The sequence below is a fragment of the Glycine max genome, chromosome 19, assembly GCF_000004515.6.
Source record: "Glycine max cultivar Williams 82 chromosome 19, Glycine_max_v4.0, whole genome shotgun sequence".
NCBI classification, from domain to species: domain Eukaryota; kingdom Viridiplantae; phylum Streptophyta; class Magnoliopsida; order Fabales; family Fabaceae; genus Glycine; species Glycine max.
In genome coordinates, this window is record NC_038255.2 from 13,087,747 (window position 1) to 13,111,314 (window position 23,568).

At 35.5% G+C, this 23,568-nt stretch overlaps 1 protein-coding gene across 1 annotated transcript in view; it reads right to left on the reverse strand.

Annotated features, from left to right (window-relative positions):
* Positions 1-3,330, reverse strand: part of MYB98 (MYB transcription factor MYB98) — a 5,445-nt gene extending 2,115 nt beyond the window's left edge. The window contains exons 1-2 of the mRNA NM_001248936.1: positions 3,164-3,330; positions 2,896-3,025 (exon numbers count right to left, since the gene is read on the reverse strand). Coding sequence (NP_001235865.1) covers positions 2,896-3,025; positions 3,164-3,302 — 269 coding nt within the window. The 5' untranslated portion in view covers positions 3,303-3,330. The remainder of the gene's footprint in view (positions 1-2,895; positions 3,026-3,163) is intronic.
* Positions 3,331-23,568: the final 20,238 nt, after the last annotated feature.

A 23,568-nucleotide genomic window follows, 5' to 3' on the forward strand; every position in this document is an offset into this window, starting at 1 on the left:
CCATGAAAAGGCACGTGGTCAAATGCGTGTCTGATTCCTTTCCTAACTAGTCATTAAAGCTAGTAATGTTATATCTAACAAATTTGAGAAATTAGAATTTGAATTCAAAATTCTCTTTATGTATTTCTTTATTTGGTTATGGCTTGTGCTATTGGCTGAGACAGAAAAAATTGGATAGTGAGAATCAATGGTGCAGATGATGCAGCTAGATATATAGTTTATCCTCAAGGGGAGGCTTTTTTTTTTTTGGAATTAAGGGGAGGCTTTTTAATTTACAAGAACATATGCCCTTGCCAAGAAGAGGCAGTGTGTATGGTTTGGGTCCATTTCCACCTAAACTATAACAGAAATTTCACTTTCATACGAACTATAAAGATGTAAAGATGCGCATACCTCCATGATCAGCCTAACGCCTTATATGTCTAAATTGGTCGGTTCTGATTCACAAGGTTCCTTATAGAAATAGCCAGTTGTAAAATAAACGCCTTTATACGAAATATTGATACAACCTTCCAAATTGGATTTTTTTTTTTATTATTGCTTAAGAATTTCCACACTTTATATTACCCTTGATTTTTCATTTTACTCCTAATTTTTGACACAAATTCTTACAACCTCCTTATATCTCTTAATTTGTTTTTTTTTCCCTCATCATATATGTCATTCATCACATATATTGCTTTTGTCTTTATCTTTCTTCTCTTTTTCTATACCTCAATTTTTACAACTACCTTATATACCTATCTTTTTATTTTTCTCATATCATTTTATTCATATTCACATCTATCACTTTTGTCCTTCTCTTATATTTCTCCTCTTGTTTCCTTAATTTATTACACTAGTTTTGTATTTTTAATTTATCTTTTCAATGCTATTAATTTCTATCTCACTTTAATTTTAATAAGAGTGCATAGTCTCCCTATAATTATGTATCACTATCACGTTAGTTTCTAAAATTAAAAAAAAAAAGCTTAAATAAGTTCCTAAAAATGTTTAGGATTTTATTTAGTCTCTAAAAGTAACTCATGTTTTTCTCATTCTGGTATCTAGTTTAGAGACTAAGTAATAATAATAATAATAATAATAATAATAATAATAATAATAATAATAATAATAATAATAATAATAATAATATATCAATAGCCATAAAAATGAAAAAAATATTAATTTTAGGAACCTAAATGAAACCTTATACTTCTTTATCTATATGTTGTATTTTTATGATATCATTCATTAATTATTTTTGAATAAATATATCATTAATTATTTCTATTACTTTTTTTCTCTTCCTTCTCAAGTTGTAAACACTTCCTAGAGGTATATTTCTTTTTCTTTTTCTTCCACGTGTCCCATTTTTTACCATTAAAGAGTGTTGTAAGCTTGTATTTGGTAATTGTGTGGAAAGAAAAGAAATGAAAAAAAAAGGAAATAGAGTGAGTAGAAAGAAAGTGGAATGTAAAAATGTTTAGTTGAAGTGAAATATAGGAGAAAAGAGAAAAAATATATATTTGAATTAAAGTGGTTTGGTAGGTAAAAAAAATTAGTATATTAACAAAAATACATTTTTACCCATGTTTACATAATTATTTTTTGCTTTTCTCTCTCAGCTTTCATGGTAGCCAAGCAGCAAAGGATGATTTTGTAAGAAGAAAATCAATCCCCTATGCTATGATCTGCTTATTTTGCACCTCTCTTTTCTCATGATCACATTTGCAATGAAACTCTGTCATGTGCACCCTATGTATATTTTGAAACTTTCACGCGTCTTTCATATCAATCAAACTCCACAATTTCTTTTTTTCATCTCTTTTTCTACTCTTTCACTTTTATTCCTCAACATTTCATATCAACCAAACGGGCAATAAGGGTGGGATCTAAGAAAATATAATGAGAGATTTTTTTTAAAGAATAAATGTTGATTTAAATGTGAAATTTATTTATTTTCGTTAGGAAGATAACTCTAATTTCTTATCATTGTTTTTGTTTTTTTTGAAGAAGCAAGATAATTACTAAAACATAGACAGTGTTAGTAGGCCCGGTCCATATGAATTACAAGTATAAAAAAAACAGATACAAGCCCGGAATTTCACCCAAAAACAAAAAGCCGTACAAGCCCGTAAAACACCCAAAATTATCCCATAACACTAATTTCTTGTTGTTTACAATCGTATTTCTATCGCTTCAGATCAGCAGTTTGATTTTCCTTCTCTAAAAATTAGAGTTCTTGATAGATCCAAGGACCTCCCTTCCATCTGCCTGGCCCATACATATGGAGGTCCAGGGAAATTAAAATTAACTACCTATGTTTTTATCTTTGTTATATCATATTTTTTTTAATCAGCAAAACAGATCAATATTATATATCATATTAATAAAGGACGTGAGAGAGGGGAGGATTGAAAACATTAAGCAACTAAGCATAGATGTACAACATGTACCCTTTAAAGAAAAAACCAATTCATTCATATATATATATATATATATATATATATGGAATTATCGATGGATAAGAATCGGAAAAACTCATTTTGGAGGCTCTAAAAATTTAGTTATAGATTTTATACAACAAATACTTGTGCCCATAAGTTCAATATACCCTCTGTTTGGCAACCATTCTCTTGGCTACAGTTCTGTACTCGATAACACCCTCTCCCACTCAAATAGTCTTCCAAGAGTGTATTAATGTGCCTTCTAGTTCGTATGTCTCCAAAACAAAATAATGCATGTTAAACTTCTTGCACCATTTGAACACAGAGAAGGTTGATGATTCAAAATATTTTTCCAGTAAGAATTTTCAAATATAAGATCTTGGTAGTGAACACACGTGCACTATGTAATTTTTCTTTTTTAAAAATTTCTTCTTCTTAATCATATATAAAATTGTTATAAATTCACCTGTTTCCCCACTTTGCATGAAGTTCCATGATCAAAAGCTGTTCCTCGGGTGTAATATTCCCTCTTCTAACATCAGGACGGAGGTAGTTTAGCCACCGGAGCCGGCAACTCTTTCCGGTACGTTTAAGTCCTGTTCAAGCATGATGAGTCATATCTCTGGCCTAGGGCTTTAGTTGGAACGAAAGAAAAAGAAGAAGAAGAAAATAGAAAGAGAATACTCAAAGAATAATAAATAAAAAAGGTTGAAGAGAATGAAAAATATGTTTACCAGCAGCCTTGGCCAAAGAGTTCCAAACCCCTTCCCCGTGATTGGCAATATAGGTGATCAAGATTAAGTCTTCTTCCATTGTCCATGGCCCCTTTCTCACTTCAGGATCATGAGACGTGTTGCCAAGCTTCTTGTCCATTATTTTGTGTGAGAGAATAAAGAGAAAGGAAGAGAGATATTGAGATCTTAATGATGGGTTGGAGGGTTTAAATAGAGGCAAGGCCAAGTCATTTGATAAGTGTAATGAAACTTTTTTATTAGGGACAACGAGAGATTTTTACGTACCTAACTATGTTTATAATGTTATAACATATGCATGCATGACTATGATTTAGGTTTCTTGGCAAACTATATAGCTTAAGAGACAAGAGTCTTTACGTACTCTCAAGTCACGCACTTGCACTTTGAACATCAGGTGTCTATGCTATACATTTTCTTCAAAAGAAGAAAAGAGATGAGATATATATTTTAGAAATAGACTTAATAAATATGAATGTAGGTTTTTATTTATATTTTTTCAATTTTAGTCTTAAAGTGTGAATTTAGAGGAACTAAAAATAAAATCATAAAAGAATTATCGTTCGAAAAGGAAAATTACAGAAGAGACTAAAAATAAAAATATATGCACATCAAAATAAAATAAAAAAAAATTATTAAAAATAAATTCATATTTAAACCTTAGAAATATTATCAGCCTCATATTATAATTAATAAGCTTAACTGTGAGGTGTGAAAGATCCAACCAACTGACCCGCGCGCGCGCCCATCTAATGGGGAATATGGATCCTCTGAGGCCACTCCGATATATATATATATATATATATATATATATATATATATATATATATATATATATATATATGCTGCAAGGAAACACATATACATGACAAACAAACCCGAATTCGCACATATTGTTCTGCACCCGTAAATTTTCGCTTTGATCAGATACAAGTATGAATATGGGTAATATCTGATTTTTTTAAAACAAGAATAAGGATGGATATGAGTATGTACATACTCGCCCATTGTTTGTACTCGTCCCGTACCTGACAATGTAATTATTAAATTACTCTTAATTTATATTATGTATATTACATAATTAATTTTACTAAATTTTTATACTTACTAATGGTCTATTTTATATATTTTTTAATACTAAACTAAAACTCTAAGACAAACATAAATTATAAGAGATTATCGTCTTTCTCAGGTCTCATGTTTCATAATAGTTTTTAAGTGATAAGAATATGATTTTTATAAAAAGAATTTTATTATGATATGATTTTATATTGGGGCATTAAAAGTTGATTGTCTAGGTTTGACTCTTGAATAATAATATATTTAACTTTGTTTAAAAAATTTAAATTATTTTTATGATTTTTTTGTAATTTCTTAAAATTATTGGACAAGGAAAAGTATGGGACGGGTATAGCGTATCTCCAATGTGCATGGGGATGAGAAAATAAAATCCATATTCACCGGGAATGGAGACGAAGATGGAAATAGGTTTGAAGTAATTTAAAGTACAATACAAATGATGTAATGCTCATATTTAATTGTTCTATATATCTAACAACGAATTTATTAAGGGAAAAGATACTCCCACCCGGTTAAAGCTTGAACAAATTAAAATAACACCACACTCCTTTTAACAAAATGCTTCTTTGAAGCCTACGAATTGAATAACATTTTATTCATCATTACAAATTAAGGAATAACTTTCCAATTAAGCAGACAAAGAAAAAGTCATCTCCTTAGACGAAAAACAAGACTACAAATGAAATTTAAGAAATTATATATCCATGATTTTCAAAATATCAAACTATTCCTGCTTGAACACCCACCTGAAGCCATTTGAAACAGAAATAACAAGTTGTGATTGTAAGTCAAACCAATGAATAACGGGGGTTCCCATACTTGTTAATTATTTGTCCAGTTGTGTTTCTTCAAAATTTAAGCTGTTCGTATTACTTGTGGTACATTTTAAATTATATTAATTTATTAAAAAGACATATCATCTGAAAATTGAATTATATGTTAAAGAAATGAATTGAGGGATTCAGTTTATGCAGAGTGGAAGATTCAATTGATCGACTCTACTAGTACAAATTATTTAATGTTGTTCCGTCATAATTTAAGTTGTTCATTTCTAATTACATTTCTAATTCTCAGTTTCTCATTTCTAATTAGCACGTTCACCAAAAAGTAAGTTTATATTGTGGTTTTAACCCCCCAATCTGACCTACCATGCTTCACGTCTAACACTATATATTGATAACACTGTTTTATACGAATGAGTTTACCCATATATAGCGGGAATTGAAAAGTAAAAAGAGTTTATCAAGTTTTGTTAATTAAGTAATCACAGTTTTTAAATTTCATTTTTTCTTGTTAATTAGTTATTAATTAGACATTCATGAAGATTTTCATACAAAATCTATCAGATAACGTTATAGTCGGAAAGAATCTTTACAACAAAGTTCTCTGTACACTCTTTGAAAGGTGCATGCTTCTGTCATTCCCTAAAATGGATGGAGACCAATCTTTTTGTCATTGGCGGGAAATACTCGTTTGGAGAAATTTCATTATTTTGCATCATTATCCTCAGTTTAGACTAAACAAATAAAACTCAGCTAAAGCGACCACTTCCTAACATCTTCAGTCTTCACAATATTAACCACTCATTTTCTGATCAAATTATCAGTTCCTTAAAATTTCACACCTACAACCATTCACATTTTTGACACCTCTAGGGAAAGTTTCATAAAAGCACTGCTACTTTAGGAAATTCATGATCTGGATTTTTGCTATATCGACTGGTTCACAAAAATCCAACCAATTTGGAACCTTTATACTATTTTACGAATTAGTTATAATATAATGTATACATGAAAATATCCATCTTATTAGTATAATAGATAGATCGCATATTAACATTTTTTCGGGTATAGATCATAATTGACGGATTGGATCCAGCGAAAAATGTGATTCAAGGAGAGTCATGAAAAAAAAAATTCACATGCACAGAATGTATAAAAAATTTAATATATTTTTTGTCACGTAAAAATTGAAACTTTGACTAACTCAAATTCAATACGATTCCAAATTTTGAATGTTTGAATTAAGTATTTTAGTTGTTAAGAAGGGAAATCTATCTCTTAACCTTGTATGAGCTCTTGAGTCACTAAAGAAGGTACTTAGTTGGTGGTGAAACTAACAAAAATTTGAATAATGAATTGAAACATAATCTAAATTTGAAAAGTAATAAATTCGGCAAGAATATAAATTGAAAAAATAATTATATTGGTTGATTTGATTGAAGGTTCTTATAAATGTTTCAGAAACACTTATTTATACCGTAAAATCTAACTGACGATACTAGATCGTGTTTCTATCATGTTTGGATTGTCCTAGAGCCGTTAAAATGGACCTTGCGGGCCAACCCGGCCCACCACAGGTTTGGGCTGGGTTGGATAGTAAAAGAAAGCAAATGCATAGTTAGCTTGAGAGTTGAACCCGACCCACCTACAACTTGGTCCACCTAAGTTGAACCCGTAGTGGGATGGGTTGACCCACCAACTCACCTAAAAAGACATACACGTTACAAAAGTCTATTTTTATTGTTTTAGTATTTGTAATATTATTTTAAGACTTCAAAGTTTTAGACTTTTAGTTTGTAACATTGTTTTAAGACTTAAAAGTTCAAAGTTCTAGACTTCAATTTTGTTTATTTAATGTCTTGTTCAAGACTATTTTATTCTAGACCAAGTTTGACATTTTTTTAAATTTTTGTTATTTAGTTCTAGCTTGTGATAATATGTCTTGTTGTGGGTGTGGTGTGTGGATAATGAGATTTAATTTAACTAATATTTTTCTAATTTATTCAATTTTTTTTTTCTACAAAATTGATTTTTTTTTGTTGAGTTTTCTCTTTTTTAAATTTTTTTTTTTTAATTTTAGGTAGGCTAGGGGACCAACCCTTTTAACCCGTCAACCCATGGTGGGCTAGGCCAGGACAATTTTTTCAAGACTCAACCATAAGTGAGTCGGGTTGGGTTGGCCCGTTTATAGGATGGGTCGTGGTGAGTTGGGCCAACTCGTTTTGATAACTCTAGCTTGTCCTTAACTGATTCACTACCTTAAGCCTATTTTGGCAAGATGAGCCTGTGCTCCATGTTCTTCATCTTAATCCTATTTCTTACGAACTTCTCCTAAATCATGGACTTTCTCCAACTTCATACTTTTAATAATTATTTTTATCGTAACCCCTTGTTTTTCAACCTTGGCTTTAGTATGTATCTTGATCTATAATTGTCTCAAAAACCTTAATTGAATTTTGAAATTTTCAATTAATTGGCTGAACTACCTATCCAATGCACATATCTAATCATTTAATTGAAATATCAACCAATACCATTCATCTATGATTTCAATCTCATCCATTTGGCTAACTAATTTTTTATCACCATATTTTGAGTGACAACAAATGCACCCTATATCTTGACGTTGATCGATTGAATCAAAGGGTTACGATATAAGTGTTTCAATTTCCCACCTTTTCTAATCTCTGCAACTGGCTTGCATTTAAAACTTAGTCGTTACGCAGCATCTGCTCATTAGTCTTGTCACTTTAAATAACCCCCTTTCATTATTGCTCGACCATCCAATTTACCCTAGTTCTGTTTACTACAAACCTTGTTTTCTTTTTCTTTTCTTTTTGAGTAATTTTCAATCCTTACCCCACCATGTCCAGCACTAATAGCTCTCAATCAAGGCCCCATGAATATGACGATGGCTTTAATGAGGACTTCTCGTCCTCAAAATTGTCTTCCAGTTTCTCCAACGACCAAGAATAGCCTGAAATCCTTGGGAGTGTCAAAAATACGTTGAAAGCTCATGAGGGACATTATTACCTTCATCCTTGTGATGATGATGTTATGGATGTCATCACGTTTCTTGACTACTATCTTCATCATGCCAGCTATTCGATTCCCGCTACTTCTTGCTTTCAGCTAAGCATTATACCAAGTACCTGGCCTAGGGGCTCTGATCCCTACTATAGGTGGCTCAAAAGGGTGACTGCCACAAAAGAAGCCAACTAGAAGAGAGGGGGCATCTTTGATGCCATCCATTTGACTCGTCATGATGTTGAGTGGAATTACCCCTTGATTTTTAGCTTTTTGAGCTTCTGGTCGATTTCCATAAATACCTTTGTATTTCCTTTTAGTTTCATGACTATCACTCTACAAGATGTAGTCATTATTTTGGGTTTCCCTATTGTTGGTGATGAAATTCCTTCTTTGCGCAATTAAACTAATGAAGATTTGGGTTTCTCTTTTGATCGTTCTACTATTGGTTATCCTCACTTCATCAAGACCCACATGAAGATGGCAACCACTATTTAGCCCCAGAAAACAACTCCTTTCTCTTGTATTGGTAATGTAAGTACTTCATCTATTCTTTTGCTAAAACCATGGTTTATGAATATGCTCCCCATATTTCGTTGCTTCAATCGAACAAATCAATGGCCATAGAAGTGTTATTTTGGTCTTATCTTTACAAATCCATTTTTATTTTATTTTGGAGAGGATGAAGATTGGTCAGAATATAACTAGTGCCTCTAGCACCCTCTGGTTCCTACAACTTTGGATTACTAGTTATTTTCCCATGTTTGTAGCAAAGCAACCAAAATCAGCTACAACATTAGACCAAGATGCCTAGGATCCTACCTTATGCAAAGTGCTTCAAATTAAGTCTACCACCTCAGGTTCTGCTTACTATTTTGTAGAAGCTAATTTTAACATACTAGACAATGTGGATGCTCTTTGAGTCCTCCAACCATTGATCATGCGATCCCTAATTGTATGAAATTGGATCCTCTTGTTGATTTGGAGGCTAAATTCATGCAATTAGCCAATTGGGGTAGCATCCTATCAACTAGGGAGTTGTCCTGTGGCATCAAACTTAGGTCCATATATAACAAGATTTCTGTTGAGCTTTACAATCCCCAATTTATGGCTCATCAATTTGGTGTTACCTCGCATCCTTCATTATCTGCTGAATAGGTGAAGAAGCTCACTCACCTGACTCAATGGTTGCTCAACCTATTTGAATTCCATTTGTTCTAGTTTGATCCAAAGAAAACCCTTAACTTTCTTAACTAGTGGCCTGACACAATGGTTCTCTTCTGCCTTATGCAGGTTGATAACAAACCTTAGGTGGAACTGAATGCAAAACCTGTTGCTTCTAAAACTTCAAGCAAACTTTAGTCTTCCCTTCATCTATCTTTAGTTTTAGCTAAAAAGAAAAGGAAAAAATTAGCATATATTACTATCAATCCTCCATCAGCCTCTCCAGCTTATTTTCTACAAGTTTTTCTACCCTTCTTTTATGTATATTTGTTATCATTTGGCTACCACTTTTGTTTTCTTAGTCAAACATTGAATTGAAACAATCGACTTGGAAAATATAGATGAAGGAACTTATCTAGAATTGGATCCTATTAGTTTTAAAAGAACTACCTAGGCATGGCAAAAAAACTTGTATCCACGGTACCACCCTACCCAAAATTTGATTGGGAATCCCCACAAGTATGGGTAATACTCAATATTTAAAAACAAGTATAGGGATGGGCATGTGTATATACATACCTGCCCCGTACTCGTACCTATTGCCGTATCAGATATGAGTAATAACTAAATTATCCTTATTTTATGTAACATATATTACTTAATTAGCCTTTTGTCATTGTTTGTCTTTCTAACTGAAGCACATACTCAAGTCACTCTAGGATTTTTATTACAACAATTACTAGACCATGATTGATTCTTATGTTCATTAGGTGATAGGACTAGAAGTTTGGGATCAGATATGCATATGGTGGAGTGGTAGAGCCTTTTTTTGGATATATGTGGTGACACTATTTTATAGAAAATCAAATGTTGTTGTTTCATTTTTTCTTTCTTAAAATTAATTTTTTATGTTTCTTATTTTATTTTTTAAAATTATAAGGCAGGTACAGGTATGGGATGGGTATCGGGTATACCCGCCGAGGATGGGGATGGGGAACCAAAAACCATACCCATCAGGGATGAGGATGGGTTTTGGGAGGCGGGGATGAGGAACCACATACCCGTTCCTGCCTTGCCCCATTGTCATGTCTAAACTACCCAATCTGTTGCTGCCAAGAAAACTTTTGTTCCTGAACCTTCTTCAACTTAGGTACGACATATGACTTATTATTTATCTTATCCTTCTATTACCAAGTTGTTGACTCATTAATTTTGCAGAAATCAGCCGCTGCCTATAGCCATTGTCAGTAAGGTTGAGACTTAGGTCTGTATGACACCTCTGCCTGTAAGTACCTTGATGTTGTGGTATTTTAATTCCTTCTTTCTATGACCATCAACTAATTTCTTATTATCTCCTAGGAATCAATTTTGTTTGAAGAACCCTCCCAAGTACCATATGAGTCTTTTGCCATACCTCTATGTTGGTGGCTACTCCTGATCCATCTTCGGCTTTTATATGCCCTATTCTTTTGAACATCACTAAAGAAGCTCTAGCTGAATATTTCTAATCTCCTGCTTCTTTTGCTTCACTAATCTCAAATGGATCACTCATTGATGACCATTTCTTCCATGGGGAACAATTCATGTTGGGTGATGTTCCTTCTGATCTTATTGTGTTGAAGTCAATTCAACTATCTTTTGCTAAGATAGCTCAAGCTCTTAATGTCTTTGAATCTAGACGCCAACTCTTCAATCATATCAACATGGCTACTAGAGACCTGATCTTTAATCATAATATGCACCAATGCCGATATCATTCCATTGTAGCTGACCTAAAGCAATTGAGGAAGCTGCAAACTCAAAAATCTACATACACCTCCAATTTCCAAGCTGTTGAAGAAGAACGACAAACTGACTTATTAAGTGACAAAATCCACAAGAAGAGGGATTGATTTGGGATTTTATAAACTTTTAATTCTTCTTTTAAAAACAAAGAGGTTTCTAATTTAAGTTCAGAAATAACTAGTTTAGAATGAAAATGCAAGCAATTTAGAATGAAACTGCGAACAATTCAAAGAAAAGTTGTTCTTGAACGCATCTAAGATCTAATTTAAAAGAGAGTATTTATTTGAAAAGACATTAATAAAAACAAGTTTGGTTTCAGATGTATTTGTGAAAAGACTAACTATTTTGGAGCTTAGTAAAAATAATTAACATATCTTGTTCAAAATCAAAACCAAGAGAGGAAAAAACAAGAGTGTACAGTGATTTTTATATAGGTTTACCCCAACCTTGGGATACTTCTGGTCCTTACCCTTTAAGATGAGATTTCACTAAGACAACCAACCACTGCTTGGCCAACAATCAATGGATTTCAACAACCAGCTAGTATTCCCACTGTCCTTCAAACCTAGTATTGATTAAACCAACAACACCATTGGATTTCGACTTTGCCAACCTATACTAGGCTTACAACAATAAAGAGTTCTTGTGTTTTTGACTACACAAATATAGATCATTCTCGTTATAGTAGGATCCCACTGAGGAATATAGTCTTTCACTTCTATCTACTATCTATTACATATTACAAGCACAATACAAAAGTAGGTCACTTTCACAGAGAGGATTGAAGTAGAAACTATAGATTTCTCGCTCAGAGATTTGCTCAGGTTTTCTGTTTTGATTGCTTCAAATTAGGTTAAGATGCTCTTTGAAAAGACCTCATAGAGCTCTCAAGAAGACCGTTGATGATGCAATCCTCCCTAGGAAGGGACCAGTCGCTAGAGCCATGAGCAAGAGACTACAAGAGGATTAGGCTAGAATTACTGAAGAAGGCCCTAGGGTTCTCATGAACCTCAGGGTAGATTTTTGAGTCCATAGGCCAAGGTTGGATCCACTTTTCTTTGTAAATATTAGAATAGGTTTTCCTTCTTTTGGGCCTTGTATTTTGGCCATTTTAGATTTGTAGGGTACCTTACTAATTAAGGGTACAAGTTAAGGGTTCCCTGGTAGTATAAGGTTTTAGCCTTGTATTTTAGGACATTTTGAGTAGTCTTTGTAGTAGAGACTTTTTGTATTTTCATGTATTTTGGCATGGGTGTGAGCTTAGCATTGGAGGGGTGTGAGTAGCCCCCTTCTAGATTCTCAAGGAAGCTTTCTTCCTTGCTTCCCAAGGAAGCTTCCCATTGTATTTTCATGTATTTTGGCATGGGGGTGACTTTAGCTATAGGAGGGGTGTGAGTAGCCCCCCTCCAACTTCTCAAGGAAGCTTTTTTCCTCTATCTTCCCAAGGAAGCTACCTTCTTTGCTTCTCAAGGAAGCTTCCCATGTGCTAGGCTCTAAATAGAAACATGTGTAACACTTGTCATAACTTTGATGAATGAGAAACTTGTGAGACACACTTCAAAGTTCAACTTCTCTCCCTATTCTCCTTCAATTTCCATGCCACTCTCTCTCTCTATCTCTCTCTCTCTCATTCTCTTCCTCCATTGAAGCTTCCTCTCTAATCTTCTTATCCAAGGCACTCTCTTGGTGGTGAAGCTTCTCCTTCCATGGCTTATTCTTTAGTGGATGGAGCCTCCTCTCACCTCTTCTCCTTTATCTTCTGCTGCAACTCCATGGCTGAAAATCACCATTGAAAGACCTTATTGAAGCTCAAAGATCCAACCTCTATAGAATCTTCTCAAGCAAGCTTCCATCAAGTGGTAATTAGAGCACAAGAGCTTTAACTAGGTGCTCCTTAAACCTCCATTAATTTTCAGCTTTACCTTCTCCTCCATTATTATTTCTTCATTTTTCTCCATGTATCTCCTCACATGTCTTGTGCTGAATGTTGTTAACATGATTTTTTAGAATTTCCACCGATTAAACTTGCTATAGAAGCTAGATTTGATTTTCTATGGTTCAAATTTCTTGTTCTTGTTCTTAAACCATGAATTGTGTTGAGTTTAGGTTCCTTTGAGTTTTGTATTGCTATTTTTTGTGGCTGAAACCTGAACCATAAAATTCTTACAAAAACATTAAAGTAGAAGAAAACCTCAAAAATCTAGAGTGACATGTTCACCTATTGTAGTTTTGTCATAGAAGTGTTGTCTAGTCTTGAAACTTGTCACATAAGATTCCTTATGTTGTGCTGAATTTTATTTTTTTCTTGTTTCTTTGTCTAACTCATTTGTTCATGAGTATATAAATTTTTTTTTGGCTATTATTTGATTTGAGTCAAATCTTGCATGCTAATTAGTCCTTAACATGTTCATGCATAATTCTTAGAGAGTCTTTGATTGTGAACCTTTTCTTGAACTTTTAGGTTTCCTTATGATCGTGTCTATTATGAATTTGAGTTTTGGTGATTGAATTGCAGGCTGAAATTTTGATCCTAAGTGAATATTGAACTCTTAAAACTATGGTAAACAGGCCTATTGAGTTTAACATATATAGGCAAGTTGAAAGTAAACCCAAGGCAATCAATATACCATGCTTAAAAAGATTCGAAGTCTGAAATCGCTGGTGCTGGTAGCTTGAACATACGAACTTGTAAACATTATTGGGAATTGATCACTGTGAATTTTGAGCTGAAATTTTTACTGAATTTTCTAGACATCTGGAAAAAAAAATTAGGAAAAAAGAAACAAGTAATTTGGATTAAAGGAAAAAATAAGAAAAATCATAAAATTTGGCAAGAAAATTAGTGTCTAGGAAAAAAAAGTGAACGAGAAGTGTGCTTATTGTTTTGCCTCAAAATTTGTTCTATAATTAGTGTCTGTTTTCGACCAATCTTAGTTCTAAAATTTCAGTTAAAAGTAGTGTGAAAACAAGTTCCAAAACAAGAGATTTCTTGAGTCTTTTTTTTAAGTTTTTTTTATTCTACTCTAGAGCCATTCTAGGTTTCTCTTTGAGTCCTAGCTTGCTTTATGTGCTTTTCATTGCTTTAATTGTTGAATAATCCTTGAAAATTTGTCTTGTTAAAACTCTATTGGTTTAGCTTTCATTTCATTTTTTTTTGTCTTTGGTTATTGCTTGTCTCTTTGTTTCCTTGTTTGTGAGTTGCCATATAAGGAATTGGAACGGAGGATTGGTGTCATCAATTGAAGAATTCGAGTTAAGAAGCAAAGGGCAAACCACCTTAAGAGCTATTGGACTAAGAAGCACTCAAAATTGAGTGAAACACTAAAGAGGGAACAACCACCAAAATTGAGGACTTTTTTTTGTAATTTTGTAATTGGCAATTTTCTTGTAATTGGACACTTTTACGTTTACCTTCATTACTTTCAAACTTTGTAACAAAAAGGCCTTTCATTGGAAGTGAGTTGGGAGCCTCCAATAGGTTACCCTACTTCCATTTGTGTGTAATAATTTTAGGCAATTTTCCCTTAGGATAGTGAGTGTTTTGTTGGGAACCTTAAATGTGATCATCCAAAGACTCTTAGGATCCGCCTAGTTTACATTTTTTGCACTTTAATTTCTTTCTTACTTTCATAGCTTATTTTCATTACTAGTCACACCTAGTTTATCTTGTTATTGCATAATACTTTCTTCTTGCTTATCACGCTTATCTTGAGTTCTTTTGAAACCTAGCTTTTATCTTTTGCAAACCCCCAACAAGAAAGATGATAACTGCTAAATAATTGTGAATTAATAGTAAAGAATTAGTCAAATTTCGGCCTGAAATTAATTATTTAGCAGTTATTTGTGATTAAAAGTTAGAAAATTAATTAAATTGAATTTTTGGTTGCAGATACAAAAATTGGAGTTACATTAAGCAAAAAGGGCAACAAAAAGTGAAGAAATAGAAGAAGTCTGAAGCAGGCCCAGCCCAACACGTGCGTCACGCGCTAAGCGTGCAAGGCAGTACAGGCGCTAAGCGAGGTGTTAAGCTTGAAGATGCAGAATCCATTACGCGTGCTAAGCGAGGGCCACACGCTAAGCGCGCGATCCAACAGAAACACACGCTAAGCCTGCAGCTCACGCTAAGCGCGCGATCTAAACGCGCTAAGCGCGAGGTGTCGCGCTAAGCGCGCTTACGAAGGCCTAAAGCCCACTTCAGCAACTATAAATAGAGAGCCAGTCCAAGGGGAACAACACATCTCGCCTCAAAGCAATTCTCTCAGCACTCCAAGCCTGAGCTTCCCTTTTCTCTCTATTTTCTTTGTTTTTATTACCCCTATTCTTTCTTTCACCCCCAGTTGTAAAGCCCTCAATGGCCATGAGTGGCTAATCCCCTAGCTAGAGCCTGGCAGGCCTAAAAAGCCAACGATGTATGGTGTACTTCAAGAGTTATCAATGCAAAGGAGGATTGATTCCAGGTTTTTCTGTTCTAATTCTTTTCTTTTATTCTTGCATTTATTTCTTGAAGTTCTTTTGGGTTTTATTCGCTCGAGAGAGGGTATTTCCTAATAAGGGTTTAAGAATTAATGCACGCATCAGTTTTAGGGGTTATACGCTTGGGAAAGGGTAACACCTAATAGAACATCTTAAGAAAAGAATCATCGGGTTAGCATTGCTAGGCATAGAATGATAACTCAATGCCCATGCATTTAGCAACATCTAGAACTTAACCTTAATGCATTTTAATTATTGAATCTTCGCAAAGGCATTTGGGAGATAGGTAGTTAAAATATAGGCTTGCCATCGTGGGCATTAGGGGCAAGTAAAATCAATAGATGTGGGTAGAACTAATACAATTGCATTGGTAATGATTATCATATTTACATGCATTGTAGGCCAATTGGGTTTGTCCGGTTTTGGCATTTTTATTAATTGTCTTTCTAAAACTATTTGATCTAGTAATAGCAATTTGCTTTTGCAACTATTCCAGTTTTTACTATTTGTTCTTTACTTGCAAATTGAAAAGTATTCGGTAAAGTGCAATAAAATCCCTGTGGAAACGATACTCGGACTTCCGAGGTTTACTACTTAGAGCGATTTGGTACACTTGCCAAAGTCACAACAAAAGAACCACAACTTCAGAACCAACATGAGTCATCATTCATGTAGTGTTAATGGCGAGGGTACTAGTCATAAGGAAACTCTATCTAGAATATTAGATGAGTTGAGTTCCCTCAAGTTATTGAAAGAAAAACTAGAAAGAAAAGAAAAAGGAAAAGAAAGGGTAAAAATAAGTCAAGATGAGAGGGAACAAATAAGGGAAGAAGAAAGAAGGAAAATACTAAAAGAGTTAAGAAAAGAAAAACATGCCTGCTATAGTAGTCATGACTCCTGCAAGAGCCTAAGTGAAGAATTTAGTGACTATTATGGAGGAAGACATAGATCACATCCTAGACCTCCCTCCCATAGGAGAGAAAAGGAAAAAAAGCCTCAAGAGGCTGACATTAACCTCCCATGCTTCCATGCGAACCACAATGTAGAGGCTTATTTAGATTGGGAAATGAAGGTTGAGCATCTATTTGCTTGCCATCATACAAGTGAGGAAAGGAAGTTTCCTTTGGCTACCCTTAGCTTCCAAGGGTAAGCCCTAAATTGGTTGACTTCCCTTGTTAGGGAAAGAAGGATTCATTGGGATCCTCCAGTAGAGTATTGGAATGACTTGAAAAGTGCCCTTAGGAAGAGGCACATCCCCTCCTACTATGAAAGAGAGCTTATGGACAAGCTCCAAAGGCTTAGACAAGGGAGTATAAGTGTTGAAGAGTATAGGCAACAAATGGAACTACTCCTTTTGAGAGCTGGGCATAGGGAGGAGGAAATAACAAGTATTGCTAGGTTCCTTAGTGGACTTAATATGGAAGTGAGGGACAAGGTTGAGCTCCTTCCATATAGGGACCTAGATAACCTAGTCCAACTTTGCATAAGGGTAGAGAAACAACTTAAAAGGAAGCCTACTTCAAAATCTTATGGCTCTCACTCTTGTCCAAAGAAAGACCAAGGTCAAGGCATTTTAGGGGCTGCACCTTATAAGTCCAAAGATGATAAGGGAAAGACAATAGAAAAGCAACCCTCTAAGACTACTATGCAAGAGAAGACTAGCTCTATAAAATGCTTTAAATGTCTTGGAAAAGGACACATTGCTTCTCAATGCCCTACCAAGAAAACCATGATTATGAGGGACCAAGACATTTATAGTAGCCAAGATGAGGGTACTACTTCACCTTCCTCTAGTGAAAGTGAAGAAGTAAAAGGGAAAGAATCTAGTGAAGAAATCTACCCCCAAGAAGAAGGGGACCTTTTAATGGTCAGATGGCTTCTAGGAGGCCAATCTTGTGACTTGACCCAATCTCAAAGAGAGAATATTTTTCACACAAGGTGTAAAAATTTTTATAACACATGTTCTCTCATTGTAGATAGGGGTTCATGTTGCAATTGTTGCAGCACAAGATTAGTCTCTAAGTTAAGCCTTGCTATCACTCCCCATCCAAAGCCTTACAAACTTCAATGACTCAATGAGCAAGGGGAGATGATAGTCAATCAACAAGTGAAAGTGTCCTTCTCCATTGGAACATATAAGGATGAAGTGATTTGTGATGTAGTTCCTATGGAGGTAGGACACCTTCTCTTAGGTAGGCCATGGCAATATGATAGGAATATCATCTATAATGGCCTAACTAATGAGATAACCCTCACCCACTTTGGAACAAATTTTGTGTTGCATCCTCAAACACCTTCACAGGTGGCCAAAGATCAACTAACTATGAAAGATAAGAGGGGTGAGGAAGAAAAACTAGAAAAACAAAAGAAAAAGAAGGATAGTAAGGCCTTGTCCTCAAAGGCCAAGGGGAAGGAAAAAAAGGAAAAGGATTCCTTCAAGAAGATTGATAAGAAGGAAAATCATTTTGCAATAAAGGGTGATATTAAAAGAGCACTCATTCTTAAAAAATCCTTCTACTTTCTCCTATCAAGGGAAACCTCCCTTAGCACTGCCATAATTCCTACATTTGAGACCTTACCCCCAAAGGTCCACAAACTCTTACATGAATTTGGTGGCATATTTCCCAAAGAGATACCCCCTGGGCTACCTCCTCTTAGGGGAATAGAATGCTGAATAGACTTATTCCTAGGAGCAAGCCTTCCGCCAACCTATAAGACTAACCCTTAGGAGACTAAGGAGATAGAGTCTCAGGTTAAGGAATTGTTGAAGAAGGGTTGATTCCAAGAGAGCCTAAGCCCTTGTGTGGTGCCAGTGTTGTTGGTGCACAAAACAGATGGTAAGTGGAGACTGTGTACAGATTGCAGGGCCATCAACAACATTACTGTAAAGTATAGACACCCAATTCCTAGACTTGATGATTTTCTTGATGAGTTGCATGGTGCCAATATCTTTTCAAAAATTGATCTTAAAAGTGGTTATCACCAAATTAGGATGAAAGAGGGTGATGAGTAGAAAACTGCTTTCAAGACCAAGTTTGGTTTGTATGAATGGCTAGTGATGCCTTTTGGGCTCACTAATGCACCAAGCACCTTTATGATGCTTATGCATCATGTCTTAAGGGATTTCATAGGTAGATTTGTAGTTGTTTATTTTCATGATATTTTAGTGTACAGTAGGAGCCTAGATGATCACTTAGGACATCTAAGGCAAGTTCTTTCAGTTCTTAGGAAAAAAACTCTTTGTGCCAATATAGAGAAGTGTACCTTTCGTGTAGATAATATAGTTTTCTTAGGATTTGTAGTTAGTAGAAATGGGGTCCAAGTGGACCCTGAGAAAATCAAGGCCATCCAAGAATGGCCCACCCCAAAAAGTGTAGGAGATATTTGGAGCTTCCATGGGTTAGTCAGCTTCTATAGAAGGTTTGTTCCTAATTTCTTTACACTTGCCTCACCTCTCAATGAGTTGGTGAAGAAGAATGCGACATTCACTTGGGGTGAAAGACAAGAACAAGCCTTTGCTTTGCTCAAAGAAAAGCTCACCAAGAAACTTGTTCTAGCTCTTCCTAACTTTTCTAAAACTTTTGAGCTAGAATGTGATGCCTCTGGAGTGGGTGTGGGAGATATATTGTTGCAAGGTGGGCACCCTATAGCTTATTTTGGTGAAAAGCTTCATGCTACCACCATCAACTACCCTACCTATGATAAAAGAGCTTTATGCCTTAATAAGAGCCCTCCAAACTTGGGAACATTACCTTGTTTCCAAGGAATTTGTCATTCATAGTGATCATGAATCACTTAAGTACATTAGAGGGCAAAGCAAGTTAAACAAAAGGCATGCAAAATGGGTAGAGTACCTAGAAAAATTTCCATATGTTATCAAATACAAAAAGGGAAAAACAAACGTGGTAGCCGATGCCCTCTCTAGGAGGCACACATGGTTTTGGTCCCTAGGAGCTCAAATTTTAGGATTTGATAACATTAGTGAATTGTATGCTTTAGATGCACACTTCTCTCCCATTTATGAGAGTTTTGGGCAAAAGGCCTAAGATGGATTCTATTTGGCTGAGGGGTATTTGTTTAGAGAATGAAAGCTTTGCATACCCCAAGGATCCATAAGGAAATTACTTGTGAAAGAGAGCCATAAGGCTTATGGGCCACTTTGGGATAGACAAGACCCTTGTCTTACTCAAAGAAAGGTTTTGTTGGCCTCATATGAAGAAAGATGTCCATAAGCATTACACTAGGTGTGTGGCTTGTTTATAAGCCAAGTCTAGGGTGATGCCTCATGGGCTATACACACCCTTACCCATCCCATCTGCACCCTGGGTAGACATTAGTATGGACTTTGTCCTTGGGCTTCCTAGAACCCAAAGAGGTGTAGACTCTATCTTTGTGGTGGTGGATAGGTTTAGCTAGATGGCATACTTTATACCATGCCACAAGGTAGATGATGCTTCTCACATCTCAAAACTCTTCTTCAGGGAAGTTGTGAGACTCCATGGTTTGCCTAAAACCATTTTATCAGATAGAGATGCTAAGTTCCTTGGCCACTTCTGGAAAACCTTATGGACTAAGCTAGGAACTAAACTTCTTTTCTCTACCACTTGCCATCCATAAACTGATGGGCAAATAGAGGTAGTGAATAGGTCTCTATCCACCCTTTTAAGGGTTCTTCTAAAAGGCAACCATAAGTCTTGGGATGAGTATCTTCCTCATGTAGAAGTTTCCTACAACAGGGGGGTTCATAGAACCACCAAGCAATCCCCTTTTGAGTTTTTCTATTGGTTCAATCCTTTAACACCCTTAGACCTAATTCCCCTCCCACTTAAGACTTCTTTTATACATAAAGAAGGGGAATCTAGGTCAGAGAACCAAACAAAGGTGTATGCAACTAAAGGCAATAGAGGAAGAAAGGATCTAGTTCTTAATAAGGGGGACTAGGTTTGGCTCTCTTAGGAAGGATAAATTCTCTACTAAGAGGAAATCCAAGCTTAGTCCTAGAGGTGATGGACCTTTTCAGGTCTTGGAGAGGATCAATAACAATGCCTATAGGTTAGACCTACCAGAAGAGTATGGAGTCAACACCGCTTTTAACATTTCTGATTTAATTTCTTTTGCACGTGGAGTTGATACTGAGGAGGAGGAACCAACAGATTTGAGGTCAAATCCTCTTCAAGGGGGAGGGGATGATGCAATCCTCCCTAGGAAGGGACCAGTCACCAAAGACATGAGCAAGAGGCTCCAAGAGGATTAGGCTAAAGTTGCTGAAGAAAGCCCTAGGGTTCTCATGAACCTCAGGGTAGATTTCTGAGCCCATGGGCCAAGGTTGGGTCCACTTTTCTTTGTAAATATTAGAATATGTTTTCCTTCTTTTGGGCCTTGTATTTTGGCCATTTTAGGTTTGTAGGGTACCCTACAAATTAAGGGTACAAGTTAAGGATACCCTAGTACTATAGGGTGTTAGCCTTGTATTTCATGTCATTTTAAGTAGTCTTTGTAGTAGGAACTTTTTTGTATTTTCATTTATTTTGGCATGGGGGTGAGCTTAGCTATTGGAGGGGTGTGAGTAGCCCTCCTCTAGCTTCTCAAGGAAACTTTCTTGCTTTCTTACTTGCTTCCCAAGGAAGCTACCTTCCTTGCTTCTCAAGGAATCTTCCCATTGTATTTTCATGTATTTTGGCATGTGGTGAACTTAGCTATTGGAAGGGTGTGAGCCCTTCTAACTTCTCAAGGAAGCTTTCTTCCTCCGACTTCTCAAGGAAGCTACCTTCCTTGCTTCTCAAGGAAGCTTCCTATGTGCTAGGCTATAAATTTTGGCTATGGTTTAGCCCGCTAATCCAAGATCGAGTCTAAGATTCTTCACTAAGTGTGTTTAGGTGTCATGAGGCATGTAAAACATGAATGACATGCACAAAGTGTAACTATATGATGTGACAATGGGGTGTAGAAAGCAAATGCTCACCTCCCCCTTAGGCTGGTCCAAAATTTAATTGGATTGAGCTTCACCCAATTCAATTAAATTTCTCTCCCAACACACACATCAAATAGCACACTTAATTCATGTGAAATTACAAAACTACCCCTAATACAAAAACTAGTCTAGGTGCCCTAAAATACAAGGGTTAAAAAATCTTACATTACTAGGGTACCCTCCCTACACTATGGAGTCCTAAATACAAGGCCCAAAAATAATGAAATCCTAATCTAATATGTATAAAGATAAATGGGCTCATACATAGCCCACGGGCCCAAAATCTATCCTAAGGCTCATGAGAACCCTAGGGCTTTCTCCTGTATCTCTGACTCAATCTTCTTGGAGTCTTCTATCCAATGCCCTTGGGGGGTAGGATTGCATCATTATCTCTTTGTGTGAAACAATGGTCTTTTCAAGGAATTGACATTGATCCCGTAATGGATCTTTCACTAAAGTCTATTGTTAGTCGTCTTATACGACTAACTTTTGTATAGAAAACATTTTCCAAAACTTGTATAGTTCCCCAATTTATGGTTATTTTGCAGTTATTTTGTAAATAAATCTTGTTTCATGGTTAAAGCTGTCTCTAGAATATTTCCATTGGATTTAATGATGAAACCTGTACAATTTCAGGTGAAAAAGAGGCTAAGTCATGAAGTGCTAAAAGTGACAGTTGAGCTTAGCTCATCAGTGGGCTAAGCGTGCATCCTCCGCTAAGCGCAGCTTTAGCGCGCTTAGCGCAACAGAAGAATTTGGCAGAGCATCAATTTCAAGTCCGCGCGCTAAGCACGAGATCAGTGCGCTAAGCGTGGTAGTTGTCTTCAACCAAGCTCAGCGCACAGCTGGCACTAAGCTCAAATCCACTTAGTCGCGCTAAGCGCGAGAGTGGCGCTAAGCGCAACGTTGCGAATTTAGAGCCTATTTAAAGCCTGTCTTGTGCAGAATTAGGGTACACAACTTTTATAATACCCAAGGCACATAATTTAGAACCTATTCAGAGCAGCTTTTGCAGAGATACCTAGGTTTTGTAATCTAATTATTATTATTAGGGGTTTTTCTGTAATGGCTTGCTAAACACCCTTGTTGGGGATTTCTAATGAACAACTGATGTAATTATTTTAATATCTAATTGATTGTGTTTCTTGTGTTCAATGCTTCTTTTAGTGCTTAAATTCTGTATGCTCTTGGTCTGATCAACCATTTGTGTGCCTAGTTAGGTGACTTTAGCATTGAGAAATGTATTGTTGCCTTTGAACTTGAATGAAGCAGAATTGAAACTTAGCCTTACAAGAGGGATCTGCGGATTAAGTTTTGGTTTTAAGTATGTTGTTACAATAATGTTGTTTGGTCTAAATCTAGTCCAACAAGAGGGATCTGAGGACAAAGCTTAGGCTAAATTAGTCTAAAATTTCGTAAGCTAAGTCTAGTCCAACAAGAGAGATCTAAGGACGAAGCTTGGGTTGATTCAGTCTAACTAGGGATCGAGGTTTAGTAACTTAGGCTATAACTTAGAACACAAAAGCATGATTGATTAGAGAAATATCTTTATAAGCATCAGCTGGTCTGTTAGAAAGACCCAACACTTCTACCTACTGCTGTCAATTTTACTTGCATTTTTTACTGTTTTTAGCCTAGACTTAGTGTAATCCTATTTTAAATCATCAATTATCAATGTTTCGTTCAACAATGCCTTATTTATGAATTTAACCCTATCTTAGACTAGTTCCCTGAGTTCGATACTCGGATTCATCCGTTTTAATTTTAAATACTTGACAATCCGGTGCGCTTTCTGGGAAACCGAATTTCCCTTGAACATATTTGCATAAAGAAAAAGTGGACCAAAATGTAATTGCAGGGGAAATCCAACATCTATAAAAGGCAGTCTCTACTCAAAAGAAGGAAGATGAAATCATCACAAGAAAATGAGAATATCTCTAAAGCAAAACTCTACTGAAATCCTTGGACGAATAATTTAAGCTATCATTTGTTTATCCTTTGCTAAGCAAATTTATCTTGTATTTGAGCTTTATCTTTTATTCACTCATTAAGTGTATTGAATACTTGTATTCATTCAAACTACTATTTGTGAAAGCTAGAAGTGG